The sequence below is a fragment of the Leucoraja erinacea genome, chromosome 30 (assembly GCF_028641065.1).
Source record: "Leucoraja erinacea ecotype New England chromosome 30, Leri_hhj_1, whole genome shotgun sequence".
In the NCBI taxonomy this organism is placed as follows: domain Eukaryota; kingdom Metazoa; phylum Chordata; class Chondrichthyes; order Rajiformes; family Rajidae; genus Leucoraja; species Leucoraja erinaceus.
Genome location: NC_073406.1, coordinates 24965153 through 24992705, shown reverse-complemented (window position 1 = coordinate 24992705; position 27553 = coordinate 24965153). Strand labels below are relative to the sequence as shown.

General features: G+C 46.7%; 1 protein-coding gene across 1 annotated transcript in view; it reads left to right on the top strand.

Moving 5' to 3' along the window:
• The first annotated feature begins 1262 nt into the window (after positions 1-1262).
• Positions 1263-27553, top strand: part of mmel1 (membrane metallo-endopeptidase-like 1) — a 121047-nt gene continuing 94756 nt past the window's right edge. Inside the window, exons 1-2 of the mRNA XM_055659689.1 lie at positions 1263-2764; positions 2859-3022. Coding sequence (XP_055515664.1) covers positions 2739-2764; positions 2859-3022 — 190 coding nt within the window. The 5' untranslated portion in view covers positions 1263-2738. The remainder of the gene's footprint in view (positions 2765-2858; positions 3023-27553) is intronic.

Genomic DNA, 27553 nt, shown 5'->3' with positions numbered 1-27553 from the left:
TAGACGGAGGAATTGGAAGTAGGGGATAGAGACCTTACAGGAAGCAGGGTGGGAACAAGTGTAGTCCAGATAGCCATGGTAGTCAGTGGGTTCGTAGTAGATGTCGGTCAGTAGTCTATAACCTGCGATGGAGATAATGAGGTCTAGAAACGGTAGGGAGATGTCGGAAATGGTCCTGGTGAATTTGAGTGCTGGATGGAAGTTTGTGGTGAAATGGATGAGTTCTGCATGGGTGCAGGAGGTAGCACCAATGCAGTCATCGATGTAGCAGAGGTAGAGTTCGGGGAGTGACCTCAAACGTCGCCTGTTCCTGATCTCCAGCGATGCTGGCTGGCCTGCTGAGTTTCCCCTGGTCCTTTTATGCCCCTGTCCCACTTAGGAAACCTGAACCGAAACCTCTGGAGACTTTGCGCCCCACCCAAGGTTTCCATGCGGTTCCCGGAGGTTTTTGTCAGTCTCCCTACCTGCTTCCACAACCTGCAACCACCTGCAACCACCTGCAACCTACTGGAACCGCATGGAAACCTTGGGTGGGGCACAAAGTCTCCAGAGGTTTCCGTTCAGGTTTCATGATATATCTCTAAACTAAATTAAACTAAGTCTTCGATTATTTTTGCCTTCTATTTTATATTGAGGGATATCTGTTTTCAAGACTTGGTTCCATTCTCCCCGTTCAATTTGGCAGCGCTCTGCTCCCCTGTCTGCAAGCCTGGATGTTCAAATCTCACTCCAGAGAATCTGGGTCGCAAATGCCAGCGGCGTGAGGAAAGAGCGATGTACGACCCCAACCCGTTCCCCATACCTCTGTTTGCTCTCTCTGCTGGCCACGAAACCGCCCCGTGTAATTCCTCAAGAACAGATTAATTTTCGCTGGAGAAACTCATCGGGTGCGGCAGCATCTATGGAGCGAAGGAAATAGGCAACGTTGGCCATTTCCTTCGCTCCATAGATGCTGCCGCACCCGCTGAGTTTCTCCAGCATTTTTGTCTACCTTCGATTTTCCAGCATCTGCAGTTCCTTCTTAAACATATTCGCCGCAGTTTAGCCAATGGGTTAATCTTCACGCAGTCGATCAACAGTCGAATTATTTGATCATTTTTTAGACCTATTTGTAGAAATTGTCAATAGACACAAAATGCTGGAGTAACTCAGCGGGACAGGCAGCAGCATCTCTGGAAAGAAGGAATGGGTGACGTTTCGGATCGAGACTCTTCTTCAGTCTTTCTTCAGAAATTGGCAGTTGTGTTGTCCATACTCGAAAAAAATGTTCGCAGAATTGGATAATTCACTAATCTATGATGGAGGACGAGACAGCACGGTTTAAGGTCTCGAAATAATGGATCTCTGACGGTGCAACATTCCGTCAGCATTCGCAGACTATCCCCTTAGACTATCTCCACTCTGGGATTTAAGAGACCACACTCCCAAAAGTGAAAATTGACTTATTTTTTCTCTATCTTTACCGAAGTGCTATTGAATCGGACTTTTACCTCGATATTCTTAAATTCATAAATTATCGGAGCAGAATTAGGGCTATTCGGCCCATCAAGTTTACTCCGCCATTCACTCGTGGCTGACCTATCTCTCCCTCTCAACCCCATTCTCCCCGTCACCCCTGACACAATACTAATCAAAAGCTGGATTGGGGAACAACTTAATTCAGAAATCGAGTCTTTAAAGTCTCCTTCAAGCAACAAACAATGTCGCCTGGGACCGAGTGAGATGCGTAAATGATAAATAGTTGCCGGTTCCAAGTAGGTCAAGTGTGCTGTGATATCATGCTGTGATATTCCCGCAGCAACATTTACAACTGTTCCCATAACATCTCAGTGTCGGGTCCAGCTTTAACGGGTTCCAGTGAAATCCCTGTAGCTGCTGTTTAATCTAAAGGGGGGTTTAACCTATTTACTTGTATTCCTTCAGTGACTCGATGCGCGCAAGCTGCCCACTATTAACACAGTGGACACGGGATGGACATCTGACCACCATTCAGCGCTCTACAGTCAATGTTATGTTCCTTTCCTCAAAATGCCGCATTTCGACCGGCTGTCCATTCCTTCCAAATCAAACTTGGTGAAGCTGCATTGCGGGCAGACGGCATCGCCGGAGCGCAGTCAGTCAGTTTGAGGGGAGCAGTGAATGAATGCATGAAGCGCAACTTATAAGCTCCGGGCCCGGGCTGGGATACTGCCAGTTCCCATTCCTTGCCTCGGGGCTGTGCGGAAACTGGTGGCCGGCAGTTGCAACGAGAAGGCGTGAATCCACAAAGGAATGATTGCGTTCCGTGTTCCTGACATCCCGCCTCTCCTTAGTTTCAGGAGCAAAGTCAGGATTGAATGCGGGCAACTTCCCCTCTCTGGGCTGACGGATACTAGCTAGCCGAAGTATTCCTCTAGCCTCTCAGTGTGAAGAAGGGTCTCGACCCGAAACGTCACCCATCCCTCCTCCCCAGAGATGCTGCCTGACCCGCATAGTTACTCCACCACTTTGTGTCTATTCCTCCAGATCGCTGTGCTCTAAGTCGCTCTTGGATTGACACTGCCCTGCAAAGGGTCTTCTCCAAACTTGGGTGGCGCGCCCCATTCATCCTGCTCCCTTGCCCGGCTTCTGCTCCGAGAGAATCTACCATTCAATGGTATCTGCAGTCCTCCTGCACGACCAGGTTCCGTGGATCAATAAGAAAGACTACGTCTCTCGTTAACAAGTTGTGGGGGGTTTTCCATGGGATACCCATAACGATGGAAGATCAGACCAAAGTCCAAATGTAATGTAGACCATGTTTTGTTCGATGCGATTGCAGTCTCCTGTTGCGCTCGATGCTTGCTGTATAACGGTACCCGCTCTCTGTTCCCATCCAGAATCACCATAATGGGCAAGTCGGAAAGCCAGATGGACATCGTGGAGAAATCGACAAAATTGATAAAGAAAAGTTGGAGCTTGGTTGAAATCGCGCTCAGTGTGTTACTCCTCCTCACGACGAGCGCAGTGGTGGCCTTGGTTGTCCTGTATACAACACAACAAGGTAGGGGCACACCTCGTTATAAACTGCCCATCGTACTCTGAAGAAACTGACCTTGCATGCTTCAGGTGACAATGAGGATCTTTAAAGTTACTTCAGAATGTTTCTCATGTTATGGTTAGAAATGGAAAGACTGGCCTTTACTGTGGGGAGATGGTGGGGAGTTGGTGGGGTGTTGTTGGGGAGGGATGGGCAGGAGGTGGCTGAGCTACTGTGATTTTCATCGTGTTGTTTGCTAGTTCAGAAGGTAGTTGAGATTGGAATGTGCTGGCATGTGACAGATTCTTGGTTTCTTTCGTTAATCAGGTTTAATGAACTGGGCCAGGTAATGTTGGGGATACAAACTGCAAATGTTGGAATTTTGAGCAAAATGCAAAGTGCTGGAGTAGGTCAGTAGATCGGGCAGCATCTGTGGAGGGAGTGGGCATATAATGCTTTGAGTCTGAAGAAGGGTCCTGACTCGAAATGTTGTCTGTCCATTCCCTCAGATGCTGCCTGACCCTGTGAGTTTGCCCAGCACTGCTCTGCTCCAGAAGTGGTTGGCACTGGTGTTAGGTTCACCGTCCATTAGTGATCTCTGCTATGAATTGTGCACTGCTATGATTTGCACAGTATGAGTATGAGCTTGGGTGCCCCTTTACAATCTACCCCCTAACTCTGGTTTTAGCAAAAACCTAGTTTGGGGCTGCACTCCAGAGACACAAGTACAAATCCTAGCTGACATCTAGGTCCATTACTGAAGGTTCATTGCACTGAGGAAAGTGTTCATGGAGGATTGAAGATCCACCTGCTCCTTTAGGAAAGTGTAAAAAATCCACAGGCACTTTCCATGAAGAGCTGTAGAAATATCCAGTGTTTAGCTGAATATTTATCCCGCAATTATCATTAATTATTTTTAAAAGAAAAGGATGGTCACTATATTTTATAATTTTGATGGAAAATGTGTGCATAATGTATGGTTTTTCATGAATTGTAGCAGTAACTGTGTCCAGGAGTACCTTATCCATACGTATTAATTTTGAAAAATGAATGAATATGTGCGCAGTTCAGAGGGATATCTGAGGGTTTCGGGCAATTGTGGAACCTTCAGCCCATTTTGAGTCAAGGTGCTTCAAGGGTTGGAAAAGAAAACAAACACTAACACAAGTTTTAACACTTATTCCTAAAGTGATTTTGATGATCAATATGTCTCATTCCAATGTGTCATAGAGTTTAATCTGTTTTTGGGGTAAGGGGGAACTGTACAAAAGGGACGGATTGCATCTTAACAGGTGTGGGACCAGCATTCTGGCAGGCAGGTTTGCCACTGCTACACGGGTGGTTTTAAACTGAATAAGGGGGGTGGGGTGTCGAATGGGATAGTGGAGGATGGAGTTAAAGGGAAAGAGTTTCTTAAATATGTGAGCGTAGAGACAGAGGGGTGTAAAATGAGGGTAGAAGCAATAGGTAGCAAGGTGAAAAGTAAAAGTGGCAGGCCGGCAAATCCAGGGCAAAAATCAAAAAGGGCCACTTTTCAGCATAATAGTATAAGGGGTAAGAGTGTTGTAAAAACAAGCCTGAAGGCTTTGTGTCTCAATGCAAGGAACATTCGTAATAAGGTGGATGAGTTGAATGTGCAGATAGCTATTAATGACTATGATATAGTTGGGATCACGGAGACATGGCTCCAGGGTGACCAAGGCTGGGAGCTGAACATCCAGGGATATTCAATATTCAGGAGGGATAGACAGAAAGGGAAAGGAGGTGGGGTAGCGTTGCTGGTTAGAGAGCAGATTAACGCAATAGAAAGGAAGGACATTAGCTTGGAGGATGTGGAATCGATATGGGTAGAGCTGCGAAACACTAAGGGGCAGAAAACGCTAGTGGGAGTTGTGTACAGGCCACCTAACAGTAGTAGTGGAGTTGGGGATGGCATCAAGCAGGAAATTAGAAATGCGTGCAACAAAGGTAAAACAGTTATAATGGGTGACTTCAATCTACATATAGATTGGGTGAATCAAATTGGCAAGGGTGCTGAGGAAGAGGATTTCTTGGAATGTATGCAGGATAGTTTTCTAAACCAACATGTAGAGGAACCAACGAGAGAGCAGGCTATTCTAGATTGGGTATTGAGTAATGAGGAAGGGTTAGTTAGCAGTCTTGTTGTGCGTGGCCCCTTGGGCAAGAGTGACCATAATATGGTTGAGTTCTTCATTAGGATGGAGAGTGACATCGTTAATTCAGAAACAAGGGTCCTGAACTTAAAGAAAGGTAACTTTGAGGGCATGAGACGTGAATTGGCTAAGATAGACTGGCGATTGATTCTTAATGGGTTGACGGTGGAAATGCAATGGAAGGCATTTAAAGACTGCATGGATGAAGTACAACAATTGTTCATCCCAGTTTGGCAAAAAATTAAATCAGGGAAGGTAGTGCATCCATGGATAACAAGGGAAATCAGGGATAATATCAAAACAAATGATGAAGCGTACAAATTAGCCAGAAAAAGCAGCCTACCAGAGGACTGGGAGAAATTCAGAGACCAGCAGAAGAGGACAAAGGGCTTAATTAGGAAAGGGAAAATAGATTATGAAAGAAAACTGGCAGGGAACATAAAAACTGACTGCAAAAGCTTTTATAGATATGTGAAGAGAAAAAGATTAGTTAAAACAAATGTAGGTCCCTTGCAGTCAGAAACGGGTGAATTGATCATGGGGAACAAGCACATGGCAGACCAATTGAATAACTGCTTTGGTTCTGTCTTCACTAAGGAAGACATAAAAAATCTGCCGGAAATAGCAGGGGACTGGGGGTCAAATGAGATGGAGGAACTGAGTAAAATCCAGGTTAGCCGGGAAATGGTAAATTGGTAAAAGTGTTAGGTAAATTGAATGAATTAAAGGCCGATAAATCACCAGGGCCAGATAGGCTGCATCCCAGAGTACTTAAGGAAGTAGCCCCAGAAATAGTGGATGCATTAGTGATAATTTTTCAAAACTCTTTAGATTCTGGAGTAGTTCCTGAGGATTGGAGGGTAGCTAATGTAACACCACTTTTTAAAAAGGGAGGGAGAGAGAAAACGGGGAATTGCAGACCATTTAGTCTAACGTTGGTAGTGGGGGAACTGCTAGAATCAGTTATTAAAGATGGGATAGCAGCACATTTGGAAAGTGGTGAAATCATTGGACAAAGTCAGCAAGGATTTATGAAGAGTAAATCATGTCTGACAAATCTTATAGAATTTTTCGAGGATGTCACTAGTAGAGTGCATAAGGGAGAACCAGTGGATGTGTTATATCTGGACTTTCAGAAGGCTTTCGACAAGGTCCCACATAAGAGATTAGTATACCAATTTAAAGCACACGGTATTGGGGGTTCAGTATTGATGTGGATAGAGAACTGGTTGGCAGACAGGAAGCAAAGAGTAGGAGTAAACGGGTCCTTTTCACAATGGCAGGCAGTGACTAGTGGGGTACTGCAAGGCTCAGTTCTGGGACCCCAGCTATTTACGATATATATTAATGACTTGGACGAGGGAATTGAATGCAACATCTCCAAGTTTGCGGATGACACAAAGCTGGGGGCGCAGTGTTAGCTGTGAGGAGGATGCTAGGAGGCTGCAAGGTGACTTGGATAGGCTGGGTGAGTGGGCAAATGCATGGCAGATGCAGTATAATGTGGATAAATGTTAGGTTATCCACTTTGGTGGCAAAAACAGGAAAGTAGATTATTATCTGAATGGTGGCCGATTAGGAAAGGGGGAGATGCAACGAGACCTGGGTGTCATGGTACACCAGTCATTAAAAGTAGGCATGCAGGTGCAGCAGGCAGTGAAGAAGGCGAATGGTATGTTAGCATTCATAGCAAAAGGATTTGAGTATAGGAGCAGGGAGGTTCTACTGCAGTTGTACAGGGTTTTGGTGAGACCACACCTGGAGTATCGCGTACAGTTTTGGTCTCCTAATCTGAGGAAAGACATTCTTGCCATAGAGGGAGTACAGAGAAGGTTCACCAGACTGATTCCTTGGATGTCAGGACTTTCATATGAAGAAAGACTGGATAGACTCGGTTTGTACTCGCTAGAATTTAGAAGATTGAGGGGGGATCTTATAGAAACTTACAAAATTCTTAAGGGGTTGGACAGGCTAGATACAGGAAGATTGTTCCCGATGTTGGGGAAGTCCAGAACAAGGGGTCACAGTTTAAGGATAAGGGGGAAATCTTTTAGGACCGAGATGAGGAAAACCTTTTTCACACAGAGAGTGATGAATCTCTGGAATTCTCTGCCGCAGAAGGTAGTTGAGGCCAGTTCATTGGCTATATTTAAGAGGGAGTTAGACGTGGCCCTTGTGGCTAAAGGGATCAGGGGGTATGGAGAGAAGGCAGGTACAGGATACTGAGTTGGATGATCATCCATGATCATATTGAATGGCGGTGCAGGCTCGAAGGGCCGAATGGTCTACTCCTGCACCTATTTTCTATGTTTCTATGTTTCTAAGTTCAAAGTCTCTTCATTAGAACTGGGAAATAAATCAAGTTCAAGCTAAATTGCATTGTAGTTGGGGGTGTAATGGATAGAGAGAAAATAATACTTCTGACAGCTTGAGTCCAGGATTGCCATGGGGATAAGTTGTAGTGAATATTCGGTTGATGGGCTCATGGAGAAAGACATAAATTGACCAAACGTTCTGAAGCAAGAGCATTTCAAGTCTGACCAAACGTTCTGAAGCAAGAGCACAGCTGACCAGACGATGGTCGTGTAGCAAAGAAAACTGGGCCAATATCATGGAAGGTAGACAAAAATGCAGGAGAAACTCAGCGGGCAAGGCAGCATCTATGGAGCGAAGGAATGGGTGATGTTTCGGGTCGAGACCCTTCTTCAGATGGGACAGTTTACAACAGACATGGGCGCTGGTGATACAAACGGAGAAAGCAAGTTACCTGACATTGTATAAGTTGATATTGAGTCCTTCATGGGCCTGTCCCACTTGCCGATTTTTTAGGCTACTGCCGGCGACTGTCATAGTCGTAGCAGGTCGCCGAAAAACCAGCGACAACCTAGGTCATCCTGGCGACAACCTACGACAGCACCTACATCAGGAGAAGTCAAGCTGCGCTCATTGGCGTCAAAGCCACTGTCGACGAAAAATATTCAACATATTGAACATTTAGCGGCGACCGGAAAGACGCTGCGACTTTTTTGCGCGACTGAGTTGACGACTCCCAGCGACAACCGGCGAACATGTGGCGACAAAACTAGTCGCCTGTAGTTGCCAAATAAATCGCCTAAGTGGGACAGGCCCATTAGACTGCACCGTGTCCCGACAAATTGAAGAGCAGTTCCTCAAGTCTCGTTATAACTACATCTCATTTTGTGGACTCAATATCAAATTCGATAGCTTGAGGTAACTAATCTCAGTCTGTATCACAACTAACCAGTTCTTCTGTAAAGTATCCATTTAAAAAATTGGCTCTGCATATTGTTATTAGCACAGCACGACACACTGGGCATTTCACAACTTTCATTTATATTTGCATTTTTACTTTCTAATGTTTGTTCACATTCTTTTCACTGAATGCAATAACCCATCAACTGGACGACCTGTGCAATTTCACAGTGATTGCGAATCAGAAATATCCCCTTTATTCTCTCTCTCCCTTCCTTCCTTCCTCACCTTCTAACTTGAACTGAATTGATTTTCTCTTGTTCCCAATTCTGATGAAGTTTCCTCAACTCCCAACATTAAGTTTTCCTTCAATCACACGATGCTGTTATGCTGAGTGTTCCAGTATTTTCTGTTTTGTTTCAGATTTTCAGCATCTGTAGATTTTGAATATTTCTTGGTTATCAAAAAAAAAAGAACTCTAGTCAGTTGTGTGCCAGGTGTAAATGATAGAGATGTGACCTGCGCTTCAGTATATTTGTGGCCTGGTACAAAGGTGCCCTCTTTGTAATCTAACTGGTATATTGAAACCTTCCATTGTCATTGAATGAGATCCATCAGGTGCTCGAGTTTCCTCCCACATCCCAAAGACTTGCGGGTTTGGCGGTGAATTTTGTAAAGTTTGCCCCTGGTGTGCATGGTAAATGGGATAACTTAGAACCAGTGTGAATGGGCGATCGATGGTCAGCATCGACTTGGTGGCCAATGCTGTATCTCTAACCTAAGACTGCCAGCTCCCCCACACTACAGCCTGTAATATAACAAGGAGACTATTTTTTGCCGTGTGACTGGTCTTCTATTTACAGACGATGATTTCTCAGTGACCTGCAAAATATCCTATTTACGTCTTTTCACCCCGGCTTTGTTGCATTTATTTTTACATTGAGTGAGTATATATAATATTGCCACACTTGACAATTGATATTCACCGGAGTGTGAATGAATTGTATGTGTTAGTTGTACTGTTGTTCTGTTGATGCAGTGTCGGGCCAAACTGTCAGTGTCAGGAAGGCAGGAGCGCACGTGCAAGTTGTCATTGGTGGGTTGACGGTGGAAAGAGTTAACCCCTTCAAGTTTCTGGGCATAAACAACTCTGACAGCCCATCCTGGGCCCGACACATAGATGTAATCATGACAAAGGCAAGCTAGCGCATTAATGTCCTTCCAAATGTAAAGAAATTCAGCATGTCACTCAATACTCTAATAAACTTCTAAGAATCTTGACTGGTTGCATCGAGGCCTGGAATGCCAATTCAAATACACAGGTAGGCAAAAGGATGCAGAGAGCGTTGGACTGGCCTGTCACAGGCACTGCCCTCCCCACCAGCATGGACATGAGGCAGCATCTGTCATCAAGGATTCTCACCACATTGCTCTCTTCTCACTGGTACTATCAGCTGGTGGAACAGAAACCTGAGATCCAACAGGATCAGGTTTGGGGACAGTTACTTTCCTCCATACATCATGCTCTTGAACCAACCTATAGAACCCAATTCTAGCTCAGCCACAGAACACTATAGACCATCTCTCCCACTACCGTCAACTTGTTTTTGCGCTGGACTGATCTTCATTGTACCTGTGCACTTAGTTGACAATTTAACTCTTGATATTGAAGGTGTCAGTGCAATTAGGGTTCGCAATCGCAATAACCATATAACCATATAACAATTACAGCACGGAAACAGGCCAACTCGGCCCTTCTAGTCCGTGCCGAACACTTACTCTCACCTAGGCCCATCTACCTGCACTCAGACCACAACCTTCCAATGCTAACTATGTTTATTTTGCTTAAAAAGTTCAATATTGTGCCAGTGGTGGTCTTTGAAAACTAAAAGAACATCCCTCGCTAGAAACAGGAGTGCCGACTCACGCACCTCCCTTAACCGTCTGCCCAAAGTGGTAGTGGACATCTCTGTGTTAAATCACATGCCTATATTGGTAATCATGCTAATAACATCAGCACCTCAATGACCACAGAAAAAGATGTGTTATTCAGAGTTCCAATCTGTTCCAACTCCAATGGTCCAATATTAATACTAATATAATGGGCGCCTGAGTTATTATTTTAGCCCTGAATTTCTAGGCTGCTTCATTACTGACTTTGCTTGATATAAATTTATAAATAATTCAAATTTTGATTCATTTCATATTTCAACATAGTCATAGTCAACAAAATAGAGAGGGTACAGAGGAGATTTACTAGAATGTTGCCTGGGTTTCAGCAACTAAGTTACAGAGAAAGGTTGAACAAGTTAGGGCTTTATTCTTTGGAGCGCAGAAGGTTAAGGGGGGACTTGATAGAGGTTTTTAAAATGATGAGAGGGATAGACAGAGTTGACGTGGAAAACCTTTTCCCACTGAGAGTAGGGAAGATTCAAACAAGGGGACATGACATGAGAATTAAGGGACTGAAGTTTAGGGGTAACATGAGGGGGAACTTCTTTACTCAGAGAGTGGTAGCTGTGTGGAATGAGCTTCCAGTGAAGGTGGTGGAGGCAGGTTCGTTTTTTTATCATTTAAAAATAAATTGGATAGTTATATGGATGGGAAGGGAATGGAGGGTTATGGTCTGAGCGCAGGTATATGGGACTAGGGGAGATTATGTGTTCGGCACGGACTAGAAGGGTCGAGATGGCCTGTTTCCGTGCTGTAATTGTTATATGGTTATATGGTTATATGGTTATTTCTAAATACTCTGTCACTGGAGGTTAATGAATCTCTATTTGAGGTCATTTGAGGTCCAATTTCCTTCCTAAAAGTGTATCCCTTTCACTGGTATAACTCCAAAGCATTGATTAGAAGGAGCATGAGAACTTCTGGGTGGCAAACATAGAAACATAGAAAATAGGTGCAGGAGGAGGCCATTTGACCCTTCGAGTCAGCACCGCCATTCATTGTGATCATGGCTGATCATCCCCAATCAATAACCCGTGCCTGCCTTCTCCCCATATCCCTTGATTCTACTAGCCCCTAGAGCTCTATCTAACTCTCTTTTAAATCCATCCAGTGACTTGGCCTCGACTGCCCTCTGTGGCAGGGAATTCCACAAATTCACAACTCTCTGGGTGAAAAAGTTTTTTCTCACCTCAATGTTAAATCGCCTCCCCTTTATTCTAAGTCTGTGGCCCCTGGTCCTGGACTCGCCCAACATTGGGAACATTTTCCTGCATCTAGCTTTTCCAGTCCTTTTATAATTGTATATGTTTCTATAAGATCCCCCTCATCCTTCTAAACTCCAGTGAATACAAGCCTAGTCTTTTCAATCCTTCCTCATACGACAGTCCCGCCATCCCAGGGATCAATCTCGTGAACAAAGTAACCAGTCAACATTCTTTGTCTGGACACAAGGATCAGCAGCAGTTGTGACTCAGAGCGGCTGATCAAACCTATATCCCACACACCGTGTGGGAGTGCATTATTCCCAAATAATATTAATCAGAAATGAATTTCACAGCCAGTTGGCGTACTGGTCATCACTGATTTTTCCTCTCTGTATTTTTAAACAGTTAACAACTATAGTGTGTTTTTAGTGATTCATTTAGATTTTCTCCAATCTTTGGCTCAGTGCTGGGGGGTTCAAAAGTTAAGTTATCCACACTGCTGACATGTATGTCTGGAAGAAGTTTCAATAATTTGATGTAAGTCGCAAATACACTTGTTTATTAATGGGTTGACATCTGCATTAAAACGGCAATCTGTTGGTTGGATGAAATGAACAGCAGGGCTGAAATGATGAAGCACTTTATAGTGTCGTTACCACATCTTGTACGCCGAACAGTCCGAAACAACTGCCAGTTCTTAACATCTTTTTACTCATTCCTCAATTTATCACAGCAAGTGTGACTTTATATCCCAGTTATTTCTATTGTGCAGACAAGGCAGAGTTTCACCTGCAGATTCTGCTCTTTCTTTCAGTTGACATTCATAGTCCAAAATAGCATGAACCTAGTCACCATGCATCTTGTGAAAGTGAGTGGAGGAAAGAGAGCTGTCAATAATAATCTAACGTTGCTGTGTGATTGCAAACCTCAAGGAGAGATAGTGATAGAGGGAGAGGGAGAGAGAGGGGGAGAGATAGAGAGAGAGGGAGAAAGGGGAGAGGGGGGGAGAGAGAGAGAGAGAGAGTGTGGGAGAGAGAGCGAGAGAGAGAGAGAGAGAGAGAGAGAGAGAGAGAGAGAGAGAGAGAGAGAGAGAGAGAGAGAGAGAGAGAGAGAGAGAGAGAGAGAGAGGGAGGGGGGGAGAGAGAGGGAGAGGAGAGTAGAGAGAGAGAGGGAGAGAGAGAGAGAGAGAGAGAGAGAGAGAGAGAAAGAGAGAGAGAGAGATAAAGGGAGATAAAGGGAGAGATGGGGGGATACGGGAGAGAGAGAGAGAGAGTGAGGGGGAGAGAGAGGGAGATGGAGGGGGAGTGAGAGAAAGAAAGGGGAGCGAGAGATAGAGAGAGTGAGATGAAAGAGAGGGAGAGGGGGAGATGGAGGGAGAGAGAGAGAGATAGAGAGAGAGGGAGAGACGGAGATGGAGAGAGAGATGGAGAAAGAGAGAGAGAGAGAGGGGGTGAGAGAGAGAGAGAGAGAGAGGGACAGAGAGAGAGGGGTGAGAGAGGGGGGAGAGAGGGAGAGAGGGGGAGAGAGAGAGAGGGGGGGGAGAGAGAGAGAGGGAGCGGGGAGAGAGAGAGAGAGAGATAGAGAGAGAGAGAGAGAGAGAGGTTGTGTCTTTCTCAGCTCCAGTGGCTGAGAAGTTTTAAGCAGCCTTTCAAGGATTCTGTCGATGGGAAAGGAACAGAGGCTGAGGGGCTTCATAGTTTAACTTATGTTGGACTGTTGAAAATTTCCTTTGCTTTAAAAATTCCTCCACAAGTGTGAAAATCCCTAAGACTTCTCTACATTGTCGAGGGAGCGGCTGTCATTGGCGGACTGCCAAGAGTGCCTGGAGAGCGAGGGTGTGAAGTTTTTCGGTGCCTTTGTCGTGTATTGGCACTGTTTCTCTGCCCTAAAGTCATTTTGCACAGTGCGGCTGCCTGGCTTAAAGTGAAGAAGGTGCTTTTGCGTCCGGCAAGACAGGGTGAGCTGTTTTCGGGTGTGGATGAACTTGGGATCTTTCCTGCTTCAGCTGGAGGACTTTGCTTTTTGAGGATTGCTTTGGACTGTGACTGTCCCTGGGAATTAATTTGCTGAGCTGCTGGGGTGCCGGGAGCTGGTTTGTGCCTCTGTCCGGATGGCGATGGCGGGGGCTCGGCCAAAAGAGAGGAGCTACGCAGCAGTGACAGCAGCAGCGGAAACGAGGCCATCTGAACATGAGCCTCATGTTGACTTGGACTGGAACAGTTTTGGTATCTCGGTTCAAACTGGGCCCCAGATGTCCAGGGGAGTAATTACGAAGGCTATGAATGCCCTTCTTGGGAGGGGGGTTATTGTCTCTTCCGACCTCGAGAGGGGATAGGTTGAGATGATATTGAAGACCCGGGCGGATGTGGCCACAGTGTTGGAGAGGGGGATTTCAGTGGGGGTGGGGTCCATATACCGGTGGACCCATGGGTGTCCAGGGTGAGACCGGTTCTCCTGTGGAGTTGCCCTACATGTATTCCGGATGCGACACTCATTCCGTACCTGTCTCAGATTGGGGAGGTGCGGTCTAAGTGCTTTAGGCTCATGAACCCTGGGGGGGACCCGGAGGAAAAAGGGATTGGCAGGGGAGAGTAAAAAAGCAAGTGGAGAGCCTCTGGGTGTTGCCAGTGGAGGGGGTGCTTTAGGTGCTGTGGAGGTCGGAGCTATTTCAGGCTGTGATCCTCTTTCAGATTCTGGGGGTGCCAATTTACCACAGACCCTGGGGGTGCCTCTTGTTTTTTCTTCCCCAGGCCCAGATGTAGAGGGTGAGGGCAGAGCGCAGGAGCCCAGCCAGTCAGTGGGCTGCGTGATGTGGTTAGGGGCTTCGGGACCCTTCCCCGGCATTGATCCTGGGGGTGGTGTCATGCCCGAGGAGGGCGAGAGGAGGTGGGGTTTGTGTGGAGGGGTTGGCGAAATTCCAGAGAGTTCTGGTCTTTCGACGTCTGACATTGACCTTGGTGATGCTGAGCTTGTTGTGTCAGGTGCGAGTAACTTGGCCGAAAGCCCAGGATCCAAGGACGAGTCTCATGCAATTGTTATCTGTGAGGTGCGAGAGTTTCTAAAAACAAGCCGTACCAACAGAACAAAGGCGGATGCTGCTAAGAGACGGTGGGCTGATCTGCCGGATTTGGTTAAAACTCTTGAGGCTATCCTTGCCACCAAATATAGTGATCTTCCTGACTCCGTAAAGTGCCAGTTTGGGGACTTTTTGGAGTTCCTAAGAGAGAGAGCTACGGAACCCACGAGGAGAAGTGTGAGGGTCTCAATCTAGCGTGCCAGCACATTCACAATAGCCACATTAAACTTAAACGGGAGTAGAGCGAGTTTTCATAGATTCCAGCTTTTATTAGTCCTTAGGGAGGGGAAATTTGCAGTGTGCTTTCTGCAGGAGACGCATACCGTTGGTTAGTGATGAACCCACCTGGAGACTGGAGTGGGAAGGAGGGGTCTACATGAGTCATCTTAGCACGATTTTTAGTGGGGTGGCCTTTCTGTTGGCTCAGAATTTCCTGCCAAATGTTATAAAAGTGCAAGAAGTTGTGCCAGGACGTTTGCTCCATCTGGCCGTGAGCCTGGATGGCATGCCGTTGCATTTCATTAACGTGTATGCCCCCAGCTCCGGCACGATGCAGGCCGGCCTACTTCAGGAGGTGATTGCTCTGTTGAGCACTATTGAAAGGGGAGAGTGTGTCTTCCTTGGGGGGGACTTTAACTGCACACTTGAGGTGCGAGACCATTCTGGTACTCAGTGTGCTCCTGCTGCAGCGAAGAAGCTGAGAGGGTTGATTGATTCTTTAGAGTTGGTTGATGCGTGGCGGGACCTCAACTCAGACTCCACTGCTTTTTTACGGAGGTCTGAGGGCGGTGGTTCCCGCATTGATCGAATATATATCTCCCGAGCGTTTGTTTCCCGTGTCTCAGCGGCCTCAATGCAGCTGGTGCCGTGCTCGGACCACTGTCTGGTGCGTGTGGATTTTAATCCAGCGCGCGCTCAGGCCGGGTCTGCGTACTGGCACTTTAATAACCGGCTGCTGGAGGATCGGTGTTTCTGGGAGTCATTCAGTCGGTTTTGGGTGAGGTGGAGAGAGAGGCAGACGAGCTTAGGCAGTGGTGAGATGTGGGGAAAGCTCACATCCGTCTTTAATAATAATAATATTTTATTTATGGGCGCCTTTCAAGAGTCTCAAGGACACCTTACAAAAATTTAGCAGGTAGAGGAAAAACATGTAAGGGGAATGAAATAAATAGTAGAGACATGACTAGCACACAAAGTAAAGACAGAATTCAATAAAACACAATATGAGGTAATTAATGCACAGATGAAAAGGGAGGGGGACGTGGGGCTAAGGATAGGCAGAGGTGAAGAGATGGGTCTTTAGGCGGGACTGGAAGATGGTGAGGGACACGGAATTGCGGATCATTTGGGGGAAGGAGTTCCAGAGCCTGGGAGCTGCCCTGGAGAAGGCTCTGTCCCCAAAACTGCGGAGGTTGGACTTGTGGATGGAGAGGAGACCGGCTGATGTGGATCTGAGGGACCGTGAGGGTTGGTAGGGGGAGAGGAGGTCAGTGAGATGTGGGGGGGCCAGATGGTAGAGGGCTTTGTAGGTGAGGATCAGGATTTTGTAGTTGATCCGGTGGGAGATGGGAAGCCAGTGAAGTTGTTTGAGGACTGGAGTGATGTGATTTTTTTTGTAAGGAATACACGTGGGGGTCGACCGGGCGGCGGGACTCAGCGGTCGAGAGGCTTGAGAGGGAGCTGATGGACGCAGAATCTCACCTGGGTCGGGTTGGAGATGACGCTTGCGAATGGGGTGTGTTTCAGGAGAAGAAGGAAGCCTTGAGGAACCTGCAACTTGAGCGGTCCCGAGGCGCTTACGTGAGGGCGCGGGTCCAGATGCTGCATGATCTGGATCGAGCTTTGCCTTTCTTTTTCTCTCTGGAGAAGGGGCGGGGAGCCCGTAAGCAGCTCGTGCAGCTGCTCGCAGATGATGGCTCCTCTGTCACTGATCCAGAGAGGATTAGTGCCCTGGTTAGGTCCTTTTATGGGTCCCTGTTCTCCGCAGGTGGATTTAGCGGGGAAGCTCAGCAGGACCTGTGGGAGGGTCTACCGCCTGTAGATAGGGAGGTGGTCGATCTTCTTGACGGCCCTTTATCTTTGGAGGAGTTGACTCGTGCACTGCATCAGCTCAGGAGGGGTAAGTCCCCCGGGCTGGATGGGCTGACGGTAGAGTTTGTAAGAGCCTTCTGGGGTATCCTGGGGGATGATTACATGTTGGTTCTGGGGGAGAGAGCCTGGTGACCAGGGAGATGCCTCTCTCGTGGCGTAGAGCAGTTGTTGTCCTGCTGCCCAAGAAGGGGGAACTCCGCCTGCTGAAAAACTGGCGCCCGGTCTCTCTCCTATGCACAGAATATAAAGTTTTTGCACGGGCGATGGCAAATCGCCTGGGCTCTGTGGTGTCTCAATTGATCCACCATGACCAGTCCTACACAGTCCCTGGTCGGTCCATTCAGGATAACATCCACCTGGTTAGGGACCTGATGCATCTAGCACAGGGAACTGGTCAGTCAGCTGCTTTTCTGTCTCTTGATTAGGAGAAGGCTTTTGATAGGGTAGAGCATGAATACCTCTTCGGGACGTTGCAAGCGTTTGGATTTGGACCGCATTTTGTGGCCCGGGTCCGCCTCTTGTATGCTGCAGCGGAGTGCCTTGTGAAGGTTAATGGTGCGTTGTTGGCTCCCTTTCATTTTGGGAGGGGGGGTCCGTCAGGGGTGCCCCATGTCTGGTCAGTTGTACTCGGTCTGTGTGGAGCCGTTCCTGTGTCTTCGGTGGAGGAGGTTGACAGGCCTGGCCCTACCGGGCCCAGGGGTGGAGTTGGTTCTTTCGGCCTATGCCGATGATGTTCTCCTTATGTTCACTGATCCTGGTGACCTGCGGAGGATGCGTGAGTGCCAGAAGATCTTCTCGGCTGCACATTCTGCCAGGATTAATTGGAGCAAGTGTTCTGGACTTTTAGTGGGTCAGTGGCAGGTGGACTCCCTGCCAGAGGAGATGGCAATGTTTGCGTGGAGCACCACGCACCTCCTGTATCTGGGGGTGTACCTGAGTCCCACTGAGGATGCTTGGCCGGCAAACTGGCAGGAGTTGGAGATGAAAGTGGTTGCCCGGCTGGGGCGCTGGTCCGGTCTGCTTGGAGTTCTTTCTTTACAGGGGAGGGTGTTGGTCATAAACCAGCTGGTGGCCTCCATGTTATGGTACCGGCTGACTACTCTTGTTCCGCCCTCTATCTTTGCAACTGATTTACAGAAGAAGCTGGTGGACTTCTTTTGGGGAAATAGGAAGCACTGGGATTCCGCAGCGGTCCTGAGTCTCCCGTTAGAGGAGGGCGGCCAGTCCTTGGTATGCGTGCGTACCCAGGTGGCGGCTCTCCGCCTCAGGAATCTGAGGAGGTATATGTATATAGAGAACCCCCCCAGATGGCACGCTTTGGCCACGTATATTTTCCTATGGGTCGTTGTCTAAGGGGGGTCTCGCGGCTCCCTGTGGCGGGCATCAGTCGACCCGCCCTAAGGGGCTTGCCTAGTTTCTACCAGGATGAGCTAAGAGTGAGGAATTTGGCTGTTTTCAGCCAGCGTGTTGCTCCACGAAGGGAGGGGGATGTTGCAGCTGCAAGAGTGGCCGGTCCTCACCCAGTCATGGCGGGTGTCGAGGAGAGGCGCACGCCCAGAGCGGTTCTGACTGAGTTTTTACCCGCTCCATCAGATCTGCTCATTGGGCCTCGGTTCCGGGATATATCTCGGGCACCGGCTCCACATAACCTGAGCCGCCTTTCTGAGATGATTAGCATGCCGTTTCGTGACGCGAAGGGACGTGCACTGTACAGAATGTTCCTGCACATTCTGCACCTCCTTGCCTTCGTCTCCCGACCCTACACACCATGGTGGACGGTGTTACCACCTGAAGGCGGGGAAGGTCCCCAATGGCGGTCCCTCTACAAGGGAGTTGTCCCCCTTTACATGGGGGACCTGGGGTGGAGAGTGTTGCACAGAGCGGTGGCATGTAACAAACTTTTGAGTCGGTTCACGGGCTCGTCCGCTGCTTGTATTTTCTGTGGAGAAGGAAGAGACCGTGTTCCACGCTTATATGGAGTGTGAGAGGCGACTGCCCCTGTACCAATATCTGAAGGGTTTTGTTCCTAAAGTTCTGGTTACATTTTAGTCCTACGATTCTTGTGTTTGGACACAAGGCAGGGTGTGGGGAGAACAGAGTGGGGGGGTGGGACTTGCGTGTCGGTTTGCTCCTGGGCCTGGCCAAGATGGCCATACGCGGGTCCAGGCAGCAGGCGGTTGATGGTCAGGCTAGAGTCGGCTGCCTGCCCCTCTTTCGGGCCTATGTCCGTGCACGTGTGTCCCTGGAGAAGGAACACGCGGTGTCCACGGGGACTTTGGAGGTCTTCCGTGGGCGCTGGTCACCGCGTGGGGTTGAGAGTATTGTGAACAATGATTGTAATGTTGTTTTATAATGACATTTGATATAATGTAATTTCTTTTTTTGTTTAAGACTTGATCTGTTGTATCATTTGTTGTGTCGAATAAAGTCTTGGGGAAAAAGAAACAAAAAACATTGGATTTGAATGTTGGATTTGAATGGATAACATCGCAATTAGGGCACATAAACAAAAACAAACTTTGTAAAATGTTGCCTTTGAGCAATAGCCCTCCAGCAACTTTCATTGTATTTTAAGAATTCAAATGCCTTGCAGTTAACTTTGCTTTCTACCTATTCCATTATTCTCCCTGCAGTTAAGAACAGGAAACAAGGACAGTTAATTAGTGTTTGTTTATCCCATAGCTTTGCAGTATAATCTATTTTTAAATAGTAATTCCTGGTATCTATGTACTCAAGAGCCAACTGTGGCCACAATTGAGTCAGAAGGTAGGCATTTGTTCCATTACGTGTCTCATAAAGAGGACCCTAAGTGCCTGGTTGGCATTTGCAGTCACTAGTGTGGACCTTTTATATTATATACGTGCAAAGGCTTCATCAAACTTCAATGTATGTGCAAAGGCTTCATCAAAGGCTTCATTCCTTCCATGTGTTGTATGTTGGTACACTGTAATAACAATTTAGCAGGCATTTTACTGAAGTGCATGGAATTTCTTCATGGCACATTTTTGCATGTGAATGTTTTGCTACTGTGTCAGATGGATCTGGACAATACCAGATTTGACAATGTCAGCTTGGCAGCGAAAAATGAATGTTCCTGCATTTGGAATCAGATGTGAGAGCTTCATAGAGGTGAGCAGCACCTCATGTTCCGCTTGGGCAGTCTACATTTAATCCTCCAATTTCCGGTAGCCCTTGCCGTCTCCTCCCCTTCTCAGCTCTCCCTCAGCCCTCGGGCTCCTCCTCTTCCTTTCTCCTTTCTTCTCCCCGCCCCCACCCTACATCAGTCTGAAGAAGGGTTTCGGCCCGAACCGTTGCCTATTTTCTTCGCTCCATAGATGCTGCTGCACCCGCTGAGTTTCTCAAGCACTTTTGTCGATATATCTTTGTTGGGTAATGGGATCTGGGGCAATGGGTCAAAGGCTAGTAAATAGTGATGCAATACAAGTTCCTCCATGATCTCATTGAATGGTCAAACAGATATGAGGACCAAATGGCCTTCACTTCTTAGGTCAGCTTGGATTTTGGCCAGAAGGTAGATGCCAGAGGTACCATGAGTGAGAGCGGGTGATTGAGGCAGCATCTATGGAGCGAAGGAATAGGACAGATTTCAGGTCCAGACCCTTCTTCAGATTTTCCCAGCATCTGCAGTTCTTTCTTAAACATGAGTGAAAGTGGTGTTGGCACTCTGAAAACACGGGCCTGTCCAATCTATCATAGATGAAGAGTGGTCATTTGGTCAAGGCATTGTAAGTTCATAAGTTCATTAGTTATAGCAACAGATTGAGGTATGAATGAGTTAAACGTTGCAGGTGCCGCATGAGCAGAATTGGAGCAAGAATGGGATTGAGAGGGAAAGATAGATCAGCCATGATTGAATGGCAGAGTAGACTTGATGGGCCGAATTCAGGTCATCAAGTCTACTCCGCCATTCAATCATGGCTGATCTATCTTTCCCTCTCCATCCCATTCTCCTGCCTTCTCCCCACACCTGTAATAATCAAGCATTGGGGGAGGTAGTTCACAACTCTGTCGATGGATCCCAATATAACCCATGAAAGATGGAGAGAAACTATGACAAAAATAACATCTGGATTCATCACAAATCCATCATCATGTTACCTATAATTAACAACGCCAACATTTTTTTTAATAAATGTTCATAGTGTGATAAATATTGCAAATGTGTTGATTGTTGCTATCTGTGGTGGTAAACACAGCATACAGGGACTCTGGAGAAGGACTTGGACAGGTTGGGAGAGTGGACAGACAAGTGGCAGGTGGAATAATATAGTGGAGCAAAGTGTGGAGTTAAAGCCCCTGTCCCACTTAGGAAACCTGAACGGAAACCTCTGGTGACCTTGTGCCCCCCTCCCCTCAAGGTCTCCGTGAGGTTCCCGGAGGTTTCTGTGCGGTTCCTGGAGGTTTTGGTCACACTCCCTAATGGCTGAAAGTGGTTTCCGCGTAGTCAAGGCTTCTTCTATGTTCCTGCGATTATTTCAACAAATTCAAAACCGACCTCGACTAAAAATAGGTTGCCGTTTGGTTGAAGCCAGAGGAGTAGGGTCGCTATTTACTTACTGGCAGTCAACGGCCATCTCCTTCGCTGACCGGACATTTTGATTGGCTCATTGGAGTTTACAGCAAAAATCCTATAGGATATTTGGTTTTCAGGACATAGAAGATCCGCCGGAAGGTAAAATACCCGCTAACTTTATTAAACTACTTAAAACTGTCTCCACTCCTTCTCCCCCCCTTCTAACCCCCCCCCCCCCCCCCCCCTCTCCCTTTCTCACTCCCCTCTCTCTCCCTTCTCTCTCCCCTTCTCTCTCACCTTCTCTTACCCCTTCTCTCTCTCCTCTCTCCCCTTCTCTGTCCTTCTCTCCCCCTCCCTTCCCCCTCTCTCCCCCCCTCCCGCGCTCTCTCAAAAGGACTTACCATGCTCTGTGGCAGCCGTTTACCTTCCTCTTCATCTCGCAGACAGCGCTCCGCTGCTGTCCCTGGCCCCCACCTTTGCGGTGTGTGTGTGTGTGTGTGCGTGCGTGTGTGTGTGCGTGTGTGTGTGTGTGCGTGTGTGCGTGTGCGTGTGTGTGTGTGTGCGTGTGTACGTGTGTGAGTGTGTGTGTGTGTGTATGTGTGTGTGTGTATGTGTGTGTACGTGTGTGTGTGTGTGTGTGTGTGTGTGTGTGTGTGTGTGTGTGTGTGTGTGTGTGTGTGCGTGTGTGTGTGCGTGTGTGTGTGTGTGTGTGTGTGTGTGTGTGTGTGTGTGTGTGTGCATGTGTGTGTGTGTGTGTGTGTGTGCGTGTGTGTGTGTGTGTGTGTGTGTGTGTGTGTGTGCGCGTGTGTGTGTGTGTGTGTGTGTTTGTGGTCAGTAGCAAATATCCTGTAGGATCTTTGGTCAGTAGATGCAGCTCACGCTTCAGTCAAGGCTTTCCAGGCGAGTGACCAAAACCTCTGGTGACTCATGGAAACCTTGGGTGGGGCGCAAGGTCACCAGAAGTATCTGTTCAGATTTCCTAAGTGGGACAGGGCCATCATTCATTTTCATACATTCATCATCGTTGAAAACATTAGCGATGCAGTGGCGCTGGTTTCCAACGGGAACGGTGACGGAGGCACCACACATCTCTGTCCTCCAGTTCCTGCGGACTTCTGCCACTGGAAGTGTAGGATTTTGGTGTGTGTGCTTTATCATCATGCCTTACAATGCTACGTACGACAGTGATCACAACTTCTACTGAAGTGTGGAGGGCCGTTCGGTCACTAGAAGCTCATCCGCCCTTTGACAGGTCTTGTTTTTGGACCTGCTGGAGGTCCACAGCCCCCTCCTCACTATGCATTTTGGTAGTAGGAATAAAGGTTTGGGTTATTTCCTAAATGGAGAGAGAATCCAAAAATCAGAGGTGCAACGGGACTTGGGATTCCCACAAAGTGCTGGTGCAGGATTCCCACAAAGTCAATCTGCAAGTCGAATCGGTAGTAAAGAAGGCAAACACTATGCTGGCATTTATTACAAGAGGGCCAGAACACTAAAACAGGGATATAATGCTGAGGCTTTTTAAGGCACTAGTTAGGCCTCGTTTGGAATATTGTGAACAATTTTGGGCACCATATCCGAAAAAGGATGTGCGGGTCCAGAGGAGGTTTACAAGAATGATACTGGGAATGAGTGAGTTAACTTATGATGAGCATTTGACGCACTGGGCCTATACTTACTGGAGATTAGAAGAATGAGGGGCGACCTAATTGAAATGTGCCGAATAATGAAAGGCTTGTATGGAGTGGATGTGGAGAGGATGTTTCCACTAGTGGCAGAGTCTTGGGCTAGAGGTCATAGCCTCAGAATTAAAGGATGTTCCTTTAGGAAGTAAATGAGAAGGAATTTCTTTAGTCGGAGGGTGGTGAATCTGTGGAATTATTTGCCACAGAAGGCTGTGGAGGCCAAGTCAATGGATATTTTTAAAGCAGAGATAGATAGATTATTGATTAGTACGGGTGTCAGGGGTTATGGGGAGAAGGCAGGAGGATGGGGATAGAGGGAGAGATAAATCTGCCATGATTGAATGGTGGAATGGACTTGATGGGCCAAATGGCCTAATTCTGCTCCTGTCACTTATGGCCTCATGACCTTATGACAGCATCTATTTCAGCAGTATGAATATATTTTCCTTCCTCCCCTGTAGACACTTGTGATGTTGAGATCTGTAGCATTTGTATCAAGTGCAATGAGGAAGTACACATGAAGTGATTGGCATTACAACCCACCACACACACCCTTGACCTTATCTGGTGGTCTTCTCCAACATTGTAAAGCACTTTTGTTTAAAATTTCAGATCCCTGACATCTATTGCTAACATGACGTGGGATATAGTTGGGAAAAGACAGATGAGCTGGCTTGCTCCACGAAGGGAGGGGGATGTTGCAGCAGATGAGACCAGGTTTGAGTGAGAGTGGATCGTGATCTGGGAAGTGAGCGGTAAGGGTAATAGGATGAAGAATGCAGTGGGAACTGGGGCAGAATCAACTGGGTTGAGAGAGAGCCACCGGTCCATTAAAAATCAGTCGGCCCTATTTCTTTTATTTTAATAGTGGACTGTAGAAGGTATTTTTAATTAAAAAAACAAAAAACGCTAGAAATATTCAGCAGGTTGGCCAGTGTCCGTGACATAAGTAACAGTTAATATTTTGGGTTGATGCCTATTATCATGTCATTGATGTGGAAACAAGGTGCTGGTTTATACCAAGAATAGACACAAAGTGCTGGAGTAACTCAGCAGGGCAGACAACATCTCTGGAGAAAAAGAATGGGAGCCATTTCAGATCTGAAGAAGGGTCCCGCCCCAAAACGTCACCCATCCTTTTTCTCCAGAGATGCTGCCCGACCCGTTGAGTTATGCCAGCAACCCGGTATCTATCGTCATTATCAGATCATTTTGTATTGTTAGGATTATTTTATTGTAGATTAGAACTGACTAGAACTTTCCTCTGTGTTTTGCAAATGAAATGTACATTTGCACGTGTGAGATTGTGACAGTATTATGGCAACGTAGTTACCAAATCTTTAATCTTACAGCTATAGCCTTTGGAATATTTGATTGTACCAAGTTTAAGTTCAAGTTCAAGTGAGTTTATTGTCATGTGTCCCTGATAGGCCAATGGAATCCTTGTTTTGCTTCAGCACACATAGTAGGCATTTACTACAAAACAGATCAGTGTGTCCATATACCATTGTATAAATATATAAATACATTAATAAATAGACTGATAAAGTGTAAATAACAGATAATGGGTTATTAATGATCAGAGTTTTGTCCAAGCCAGTTTTAATAGCCTGGTGGCTATTAATAGCCTAATACCCGGGTTTTATGTGAGGTTGCAATTTGTGGTGCTATGACTGTTTAGCGATGGGGCAGGGTAAGTGTAAGACAGGGTGCGAGTGTGTATTTGGTTTAATTTGTGTTAAACACACTTAATAAATATAAGGAAAGTACACAAAATTGCTGGAGAAACTCAGCGGGTGCAGCAGCATCTAGGATCGAAGGAAATAGGCGACGTTTCGGGCCGAAACCCTTCTTCAGACCCTTGTGTACCTTCGATCTTCCAGCATCTGCAGTTCCTTCTTGAACATAATAAATATAAGGTGTTTGTTGGTTTTCAGCTCCTTCACGTAGTCAGTTCAGCGCATGAAGGCACACACAGAGAGTGCATCCACCACCTGAATATTAAGTAAATGTGATTAATTATTTAGCGGTTGACCAGAGTATGGATGCAATTTATGCACAATCACTCTCAGCGATGGCCTGTCTCTCCATCATCTTGCCACAGCTTGTGAGAGGCCAGGGAGGGTTGATTTTCGAGGAAGAGTGTACAGGTGTCACTGTGCCATGGTGTGTGCTTGAAAGCAAGCAGGTTGGTCAGGATGTGCACAAGTACAGGGGCAACCTCTGGACTGGTTGATGGAGATGCTGAGGAAATATAAAAGTAAGTGGGTAAATGAGCCAAGAATGTCTCGTAGTGATCCCACTGGCTTTCTTTAATATTTCAATACAAAATGGGGATAATTGCAAAGGGATTTGCATTCATAGTTACCGCATAGAATCAGGGACTAAACATGCTTAGGGCCACAACACAGGTTGTTGAAAATTATTTAGTTCCAATATCCATTATACCTGCAAACTGGGATAAGCAGGGGAAGCAGTGTATTCACATTGTCAGATCATCACATTTATTCAAAGGGATTCTCTAAGTTAATATTTGTCAACTTATCTACCTTATGAAAATATGGTAAATATTTATAACTTTGAAAAATGAAGAGAGAAACAGAGTTGACATTTCAGACCAATGATCTTTCACCAGAGTTTGGAAAAGTGAGAAAACAAGTGTGTTTGAAGTTGCGGATAGAGTGAGGGGCGGAGAGAATGGAGGGAGTTTCTGTAATTCGGGGGGGGTGGGGGTAAGAGGGTGCATTATGTTCCAGGAAACAGGTCAGGTGATGTTTTCTCACTTTTCCGGTTCTGATGAAGGGCCACTAGCCTAAAACATTGATTCTGGCTCTCACCCACTCTCTCCTTACCCACCCCATATTGTTGAGAACATGCCAAAATTGTAGCTAAAGTGGAGTGGTTTGGTTTGTGGAGAGACTGGGACAACACAGCAGCCAGAATGTCTGTTTTTCGACCCGTTGACCTTGCTGTGTCCAATGAACTAAATCGGTGCAGTAAAAGGGCAGTCAGTGTGTGAATCGTGTGTGTATAGAAATTTCAAAAAGACAGTGAGAAGGTTTATCCACTTGTCATTTTTAACTGCATGAAATTATCATGACTTTATTCCTCACCCCTCCTGTATTCATCTTTTCTCTTCCACTATTGGCCTATACGATGCTTTTACACAAAGCACTGACTGCTCCATCAGTAATGCAGTGTTTCCGCAATAGGTTCCCTCAAGAGGTGTCCAAAACCAGAGGACACCGACTTCAGGAAAAGGGTAGAAGATTTAGAGGGAATGTAAGAAACAATTGTAATTCCACCAGATTGTGGTTGGTCTCTAGATTACTCTGCCTGAGGTAGAGACTCTCACCATATTTATAATCCATCTAGACACACACTTGAATCACCAGAGCATTCATGACAATAGGTCAGGAATCACTAAATGGGCTTGGTTGTCCAGAGACCCAGTTTCTGTGCCATATGACTGCATTATATCACACTTTCATATCCTGGATAACCACAGTAGTTGGCTGGATTGATAAATAACTCTCTGGAGTGTATATAATCAATATTTACTTCGAAATGTCTCCAGAAGTTCAAAAGAAGGAAAATGAATGCACTATTCTCTCATCTTCTGACTTCACAGACTTCCTCTTTAAAGTGTCCTTGTGGAGCGCATTCTGCTTAGTCCGAAGAATGATGCAGCTGCCCGGCCCCGCACAGCAAGACAATTGGGATGAATGTCCAGTTTATTATTGAACATGGGTTAAATATTCTCACTCATATGCCACCATTTGAGCTCAGCTCCCCACCAGGATGAAAGCTCTTAAAACAGAAGCAAATGCAAGGAATTGGAGATGCTAGAACCTTCAGTCAAGCACAAAGTGCTGGCGTTGTGCCCCGTCCCACTTAGGAAACCTGAACGGAAACCTATGGAGACTTTGCGCCCCACCCAAGGTTTCCGTGCGGTTCCCGGGGGGTTTTGTCAGTCTCCCTAATGGTCGAGAGTGGTTTCCGCTTCTTCTATGTTCCAGTGATTATTTCAAAAAATTCAAAACCGGCCGTGGCTAAAAATAGGTTGCCGTTTTAAAAACCGGTAATTTTTTAGTCGAAGCCAGTTGCTTCCACTACCTGCACCTGCAACCTCCCTCCGGCAACCACCTGCAACCTCCGGCAACCACCTGCAACCTCCGGCAACCACCTTCAACTAGCATCGCAACTGGCTTAGACTAAAAAACTACTGATTTTTAAAACGGCAACCTATTTTCAGTCGTGGCCGGTTTTGAATTTTTTGAACATAGAAGAAGCGGAAACCACTTTCGACCATTAGGGAGACTGACAAAAACCTCCGGGAACGTCATGGAAACCTTGGGTGGGGCGCAAAGTCTCCAAAAGTTTCTGTTCAGCTTTCCTAAGTGGGACAGGGGCATATCTCAGCGGGTCAGGCAGGATCAGTAGAGGGCACGGATAGGCGACGTTTTGGGTCAGGACCATTTTTCAGACTGATTGCAGTTGGTGGGAGAAAGCTGGAAGAGAGGAGGTGAAGGGACAAAGTCTGACAAGTGATAGGTGGATATAGGTGAGGGAGAGTTGATTGGCGGATGGGTGGACAAAGGCTTGAGATAAGAAGAAAACAAAA